The sequence below is a fragment of the Stegastes partitus genome, unplaced genomic scaffold (assembly GCF_000690725.1).
Source record: "Stegastes partitus isolate 25-593 unplaced genomic scaffold, Stegastes_partitus-1.0.2 Scaffold264, whole genome shotgun sequence".
Classification (NCBI taxonomy): domain Eukaryota; kingdom Metazoa; phylum Chordata; class Actinopteri; family Pomacentridae; genus Stegastes; species Stegastes partitus.
Genome location: NW_007577995.1, coordinates 60,614 through 68,902, shown reverse-complemented (window position 1 = coordinate 68,902; position 8,289 = coordinate 60,614). Strand labels below are relative to the sequence as shown.

Sequence of the window (8,289 nt, the reverse complement as noted above, 5' to 3'; positions counted from 1 at the left end):
CAACTCGCACTGACAGCCCGTACGTTACTGCGTCAAATCAAAGTTTTCTCTTCGCACAGTGTGGAGCTACGACGACAACATAAACCACTGCTGACTGTATATAAAAATATATATTTTTTAAATAGTTAAATAAGTATATATAAAATATGTATCTAAATCTCTCTCTATATATATATTATAGCTACACATATATCTACAATATGATCTGTTTATCTATGTGTTTATGTATATTTCTATCTAAACGTCATAATACGCAATTAAATCCGCGTCCTTGTATGACCCCACAAATTCCTAATTCATTCAACTGAAACTTAGATAATTACTCCATTTATTGATGCATAAAAAATAGCAGCAAATATTTACTCATTACTTTTTATGCAAAAAATAAAAATAAAATTCTAATCTGGCTTCTCAAATGTGAGGATTTCATTACTTTGTTTTAAAGATATTTTTATTTTATTTTCTTGGGAGAAAGTTTCAGACAGAACAAGCCACGTACTCAGATCCCCTTTGAACTTTCCAGTTTTCTTTCTGTTTTTTTTTTCTGACATTTTACAGAGCACATAATTTATGGATAATAATAATTAAAAAAAACATACACACATCCCTACATCCATCCATCTTACCTCGACAAGCCACTAAACATCCAGCACATTTATTTACCTCCTATGACTTACAGTAAGTTGGCTCTGATTGATGATGGGGCCAACAGTGGCTCTTGCTTAGCTGGGATTTTGGAGTTATATTTATCCCGTGTAAACCTCTCTGGGGAAATGGCAAACTGAAGGTCTGATTTCACTGATCTGTCACCCTCCTCACCACTGGCCTCTTGAGCCTGGTCAGCTCGACTTCGTGGCTCACTTGCTGTCCAGAGCCATGCAGAAATGAGCAAGGATCAAACTATCAACGTGACGACATTAATACCTGTACTTAGCACACAGGTGTGCCATGAACTGAAACGAGGGTATCTTAGCTCCTGCTTGTTTCCAAATAAACACTTAACAAACTGATAGGAACAGTAGTTTTAATTTACCACATTTTGTAAAGACATCTGTGACAATTCTGCATTTCAGTAAGTGGTCGTTTCTTTATTGTGAACACTGTAGCACATCATGAAAGGAAGTGAAAATTAATTATAGCACAGTGAGAATTACACAGAAGTTTGTGTGCTAATACAGATTAATTAGTTGGGAATCCAAAGATTTAAAAGACAACTGAAGAGTGAACATGTTCAGACATCATGGCAGGTGATGTGTGACTTCATATATTTTAAGTTATTACAGTATTAAACGGAAATGTAACAAAACAGGTGATCAAATATGTAAAGAAAGCATTTTTTTTTTTAAATTAAACATCATATGTAATGGAAAACCTACCAATCTTCATTTGATATTCAGATTTTGTAACCCTCTTGTACACACGCTTGAAATGTCAGAATTTCTACAGTGCAACAGTGTCCATTTCACAAACAAGCAGGACTGTGGCATATGCAGACTTTTTTATAAGGTATGAATAACAAGAAAAAAAAACAAAATTGAAACAGTCCTCCGCATCAGTAATATGGCCTCCGTGGATTATTCTGTAGAGAGAAAAAAGAAGTAGTGGAATAAATTCAAATACTGTAGCAAAGGACACGTGACTATGTTGAGCAGATCAGCGACGCAATAAAAAACTACGATTATTTCTATTTTACAAAAATCTACAGCTGATTATGTTAGAACACAGTGATTACGTGCATTGTCAAATGATCTAAAATAAACGCAATCTGCATAGATTAATGGAAATTTACATTCTATTTTTACAACAAGAGAAAACACTAAACAGATGTTACCAGTGGGTTTGGCCTGAAGCGGTAGGCTAGCATCATCCTCTTTCTAAAAGCGTCATATTCATCGTCACTTTTTGTGAGCTCGGCTGGACGCTCAACTCCGAATCCTGCTCCGTTCATCGCTGTTGTTCCCCTGGAGTGGGACAGAGGGACACTCAAGATTAGCTTTGTAGTTTGAGAGCTAACAAATATATAGTGTTACTGTTAAACAAACTACTTCAATTTAGGAAAGCATTTAAAAGTCAGGAGTGTGAATCAAATAAAAGGCAAAAAAAATGAATGATGAATACAATGAGATAACCTCTAACTGAGGGGACGTTCCAACATAGGGAAAGTCGTTCCATTACTACAGTCATTTCAGTAAAATGTGAATATAAGAATGTTGACTACTCACTTGTTGACCGGAGCCTTGATTCCCTGTCCTTCACTTCCGAGGCCTTCACCTTCCTTCCAGCCCATCTTCATGAGCATTCGGAAACCAAGATTCTCCACCGTCAGCTTGAACTCTTTGTATTCTGAGTAGTCGGGGTCTCGTCCCTCCTGCGAGTCCAGAAGACGGAGTTGTGCATTCACGCAAAACAGAAGAGAATATTTTAAATCAATATTGTGGTTTATGTTCTTGTGCTAACTAAGAATGTTTCAGAATTTGTGTTTTAGTGGAAACACAAATTCAAGATTCTTGTTCCGTTTAAAAATGCACGACAACTATAAAAATGGGATCAAGTTTGTGATCCTCAATGAGTGTCACATGCACAGATGGAGGGTGCAGATATTACTTATTACTAATTTAGCAGAGGTTTTGTTTGGTTGATTCGACAGGAAAAGAATGAGCACTGCTTGTCATCAGAGCCTGTTCAGTACAATAGGGATGTTGTGTCTTCATATTACTCCATAAGTCTGTCTTCACTGAATACAACCTGCAAAAACATCTAAATTCTAAAGAAATTCTATACTTCCCAAAATGGATTTTTCTCTGTTTTTATACACTTGGACTCAAATGATCTATGTGTCATTTAACAGCTACATCCTGAGTCTTGTTTGATCGCTAACTTCCCATGCCTCTGGCAGACAAATTGCATTAGATAAAAAAAATCTCTACTGACATAAAGTGCTGTTTTTCAACTTTTAAAAGGGATAATAAGTGAGGTTGCCACCACAGTGCCACATCTATCAGATTTTCAAATAAACAAGGGGTTATTATAGTGTCCTCCTGGGGATCCCTCAGGAGAAGCTACAAGAATTTGCTGGGAAAAGCGTAGTCTGTGCTGCTCTGCTGGCTATAACTTTGGTGCCCCTGACCTGGATAAACAACTTGAAAATAAAAGTCATTGCTGGGTGTTTACAATCCTGTTTACAGGCATTTCAAACTAACACCACCTCTACTAAACTATGCAAGACCGTTACGTAAAGAGCCACTACAAATTACACTAAAAATGTTCGAAACAAGTTTTACAGTGCTTTAAGGTAGATTCTTTAGAAATATTTATGGTTGAGGGCCATCTTCTGGGACTCAAAAGGTTTTTTTTTGTTTATCTTTACCCCCAAAATTAATGTATGTAATGTATGTAAGTCAGCCCGTATAGTTCATTCACATTGAGGCTTGAGAAAAATTCAAAGCAAAACTAACCTTGAGTGCCTTAAAAGTCTCCATGAACTTCTCCAGCTCCTCGGGAGGCAGGAAGTCACCAATGAAGTGTTTCCCTTTACCCATTTCTGTCAAAGATTCTGCCCACTCTGGAAAATAAACACAAAAGGATTTTAGAGCAAGGGCCAAGCATGTCACTTAAATATAAACTGATTATCGGTCAACAACAGCTGCTCGTGTTAAAGGTCACATGAATTATTTTCCAGGCTGTCGGTCAGACTCACCACGTGTCTTTTCCATTTCCATCTTTCGTAGCCGATGCTCCCAGGTGCCTGCCTCCTGGTCCACTTCTTCATCGCTGTCATATTCATGTTGGTGATCTCTGATGGCCTTCTCCCACATTATCTGCATCTCTGCCATCGCACGCTTATGCTTCATGATCATTTCATACATCTCTTGCATCTGTGGGTTACAGAACACAGACAGCAGTGCATGTAGTACCTCTGAATTTAGAGTGTGAATGATGTTTGAAACAGTAGACAAAGAGTGCAGTCTAATATTTTAGAGTGAAGTTCAGCAATTATTCATTAAAAAAAAAAAAAAAGAAAAAAAAAGGCACTTTTGTACCTCTTGTTGTTCTTTGATTTGTCTCTTTTGGTCTTCAGATAGTTCAGTCACACCAACCAGACCATGAGGCTTCCCCTTCTTATAACCAAGGCCTCTGAGCTCTTGGGCTGAAACAGATGTCACCACAAATTTACACATTTGTAAATTTTCTATTGGCATGGATGGTAAACGCTGAAATATATCAATAAAATGTAAATCAAAAAGTTTAGGTTTTGTGTTACCATGCATGGCCCTAAAGGGTTCATACATTTTTTCTTTTTTTTTTTACATGCAAATATGTACAGTGCAGAAAATCACAAGTTTATGTACCAGAGAGAGTGGGTGCGTTCGGGTCTGGAACAACAATCTCATTTGGAACAATAACGGGAGGCATGGGCAACTCGACTTTGTCATCTTCAGAGCCCCATCTGCTTTTTCTCTTGCGTTTGGCAGGTGGAGTTTCTGACTCTTGAATCTGGGGTACAGATGTGCGGTTCAGCAGCGGAGGGAATGCGGGTATTGTAGGAGCAGCTGGTCGCGGGGTTTCTGTCCTGGAGTCTGCTGCTGGAGGTGAAGAGCTCTGCGAGGTTTCAGCACGATACTCCAGAACTTTCTCTTTGTAGTAATGGAAGGCTGGACTTTGGGGGTCATATAAAAAACTGAAGGAGGAAAGATGTATATTTTGTGAGACAAATCAAATGCTATGGAAAAAAAAAACAAATTGTCAGGATGACAGAACACAGTCACATATAAAGCAAATGACCTGAAGGCGGGGTTTTCTCGGTTGCGCTCAGCAGCGATGGCTTCCACCTCTGGGCCACCCTCCGCCACAAACCTGGCCAGCTTCTCAGCCACCTGCTGGGTTTCCGCGTCCACTGGGGGGGAGACTTTAAGCAGCCTATTAGTACTGGGACTCAATTCACACTCTACTACTGTACCGTACTCAACTGGCCCTCACACACCACCAGTCTAGAGCCAATAGGGGATAAGAAGAGGAAAGGGGGATGAGGAGCAAGGGGGGGACAGGGGTGGTAAATGGGGAACTGTATGGATGTGAGGCTTTTACTGTAACAAATGAAGAACAAATAAAGCTCTGAGTAGCTGCACCACATACAGTACTGTTACAATGTCAAACTTGCATTTGTATTATGCATTATGCTGTGCACAATTAAAGAAAGAGTATTTACTATGTTTTCATGAATTAAATATGATCCAATCTGGCATAACTAAGAGATGACAAAACAGTATATATATCTGAATTTACCCATGTTGCATTAGCAGCTTTCAAAGCCCGATCCAAAAATAAATAGGATTTACACAAGAGACGAAAGCTAAAGAAGCCACTACCAGTATATGCACAGCCTGAAACAAACAGTAGTCTGATAGGAAAGCCATAACGATAATACGGCTGTCACTCAATTTTTTTCAGTATGAAAGTCTGATCTTGAAAGCCAGTATGCATATAGTGCAGCTGAATACTTCTGTCAATAGCACAGTTTTACTCAAGTCAGAGACCAGAAATAAGGATCACATGGGTATGTTATTGTATTTTCATTCAAAACACTGATTGTAAAGACCCTCTCGTGCAGGTCTCCTAAACTAATCAGTTGTTGGTGAACTCTGTTGCGATAATCTGTCATAAATGGGTTTAAAGTAAACGATACTAACTTGGCTGTATGATGACACATGACTTAAAGGCTACTGTAATCCCCGTTATAACAATAACAATCAGAATTTCTTTGTGTGTCCCTAAAGTCACACTGTAATGCTTGATAACTTCACATAAATCTGCAAATGCTGTATTGAAAAGCTGTCCAGTCTCTGTGCAGTTTAGTAGTTCTGACAGGAAGGATGAGCGAAACAAAGAAGAAAAATGAATGTCAGAAAATAAATGTAATTTTACCATTATCTGATGTATTCTCAGGTCTTTGCAATTCCTTTCTCAAAACTGCAACTTTGTTTTTGTAGTAGAGATACTCCAGGCTGCTCTTATCATATAAAAATCTGAAAGGCAAGGACAACAGTTGGATGAGTTTCAAAAATACTCTCAAGGATTAAACAACTGTCATTAAGCTGCAACGTCCTTCAAACTTACGAAAAAACAGGATTGTCCTTGTAGTCCTCCTTGGCCTTTTTCTCCAGCTCAGGTCCTCCCTCCGCCACAAAAGAGGCCATCTTGTTGATAATGAGTCTGGTGTCTGAATCCTCTGGGGGAGAGACTTTAAGCAGGCTATCAGTACATTTACTCTAAAGGCACAAATGACAAAATGCCAGTCACAAGGCAACTGTGTCACTGGAGTGCGCAGAGGATGCACTGAAATGTCCATGTCATGGAGTTGTCCCGAGATACACTAGAAAACACAGGCCTTGAATTACCTTTCATCTCCAAGAATCTGGAGTAATCGGCCTCTTCTTCCTCATCTTCACCATCTGGAGAGCAAAACACGCTCGGCCTCTGGCTGAGAACGGGAGCCTTCTTTGACTGTGAGTAGCTCTTGAACTGACTAAGCATGCTGCTGACCCCAAGGCCAGGCCGCTGGCCAACAAAAATGCTCTTTTTCTGCAATGTGTTTCCTCCTGGCGATGATGTCGAGGTCGAGGGACTCTTGGCATCACTGGTGGGACCTATAGGGTGTACGAAAAAGGACACGTTTGAAAACATCTAGTACTAGCCTTCAGAAAAATGCCATTACTACTTCTGCTATAGATGGTAATGGTTTTCAGGTAAACAAAACAAGGTAAGGTATTGTTAACTGTCCTCTCAAGGTATTCTAAACCAGTTTCTTTGGGCCAGATGCCGTCTTAAAGATCTACACTTATTATACAGTTGGCAAGGACTTCCTTCTAAGTTTTTTTACATGAACCAAAACCACAAGGTCATGTGTCCAAGTCTTCCTGTTGCCTTGCTAAACCTGGCTATGCAAAATCACAGTATTTCAAAATACAAAGTCACATGACATGATAAGAGATGCAAGATAGAGATGCCATGTTTTGATAAATACAGTACAGATTAAGGTACTCACCAGACGTATTGTTAGTTTTCTCCTTCTGCATCTTCATGAACTGCTGTAAGAAGCTTCCATCATTTGCAAACTTATTTGAGGAAGCTCCCTGGAGACTGAGAGAACTGGTGAGACAAAGTGGACAAAACATTTAAAAATATTCTTTGTTAGAATTTTAGGTCATCCTTGATGTCAAAGAAATCTGCATGCGTAACAATACCAACAGACAGAACCGGACACAAAGGTTAAAAAAAATAAAGTGATTTCCATGTGTTTGGACTTTGTGTATCTGTGCTGAATGAGAATGTGTATAATTACCTTGTAGGCAGGGGCTTGGCTGTGGATTGCGCATTCATTTTTGCCTGCTCTGCCATTCTGGCTTCAATCTCTTTTTTCTTCTGAGCTATAAGTTTTTCTTGACGGAGAATATTCATGTTCATCTTGCTTTTCTGTGGGTGAACCTGCCTGGACTTCCAGCCTCCTCGGCCTTTAACAGAATTAAGAGAAAATTGAATGTAAGACAATAACAATCCTGTTAATACAGCTGGTGACACTTTCTGACAGTTTCATTCAATAAAATGTGCAAATCATCTCATATTAACTGGCTTTAAAATGAACATTGGTAAAGGTATATTCCATGCAACATTACACCTTCAAAATGAATTTATACATAAGTGTGCAAGGCTAGCGTACAAGAAATCTTTTGATTCAAACAACAGCAACTTTTGCTGTTTGACTCCCTTTGAACTGGATTAAAAATATGCTTATGACAATAAATGTGAACATTACGGACTATGGTCGAAAGTGGGTATTTATTGAGAAAACTTAAAATGATTTAAACCTTCTTCTTTGGCAGCTAGGTTACTTGGTTTTAGCTGACCAGACAGCTAGTTAACTTAGCTTACGCTGTACACTGGATAAGCCAGTAGGCGAGGCGTCCAACGCTACACAAGCTAATGAATGTTAACAGCTAACCTGACAGACTGCTGTGTTCACCTGGAGCTACTGCTACATATTTAGAATTTGCATCAGTGTAAGATTTACCTGCATCGCCAGACTCCATGGTCGTAGCAGCAGGAAAAGTATATTTCGAAAACAGCGCACACGGACGACAATAAGGCCTTCGACTGCTACCGTGAAGCTAACTGAAACTGAATTTGCTAACAAACACGGCGGCCGCAGCTCTCCAAAATAAAAGCATCGTCTCTACTTACAGACTGAGCGCCGCAAACACAAATCCAAACAGTACAGTCTGCTATCCATAGCTT

General features: G+C 39.3%; 1 protein-coding gene across 1 annotated transcript; it reads right to left on the bottom strand.

The window, feature by feature from the left end:
- Positions 1-1,007: 1,007 nt before the first annotated feature.
- Positions 1,008-8,177, bottom strand: sugp1 (SURP and G patch domain containing 1). Its single transcript, XM_008282216.1, has 14 exons — positions 8,066-8,177; positions 7,340-7,508; positions 7,043-7,146; positions 6,396-6,644; positions 6,115-6,238; positions 5,923-6,023; positions 4,783-4,906; positions 4,350-4,678; positions 4,041-4,147; positions 3,698-3,875; positions 3,456-3,562; positions 2,223-2,368; positions 1,832-1,961; positions 1,008-1,579 (listed from the first exon to the last, which is right to left on the bottom strand). The coding sequence occupies exons 1-14, from the start codon at positions 8,082-8,084 to the stop codon at positions 1,553-1,555; spliced, it is 1,914 nt and encodes a 637-aa protein (XP_008280438.1). The 5' UTR covers positions 8,085-8,177; the 3' UTR covers positions 1,008-1,552.
- Positions 8,178-8,289: the final 112 nt, after the last annotated feature.

Excerpts from the sequence above, each read along its gene's own strand:
- sugp1 (XM_008282216.1), bottom strand. Across the intron at positions 4,907-5,922 it reads TGAGAATACATCAGATAATG|TCTCCCCCCCAGTGGACGCG; the intron begins GTAAAATTACAT and ends GGCTGCTTAAAG. Across the intron at positions 3,876-4,040 it reads AAATCAAAGAACAACAAGAG|ATGCAAGAGATGTATGAAAT; the intron begins GTACAAAAGTGC and ends TGTAACCCACAG.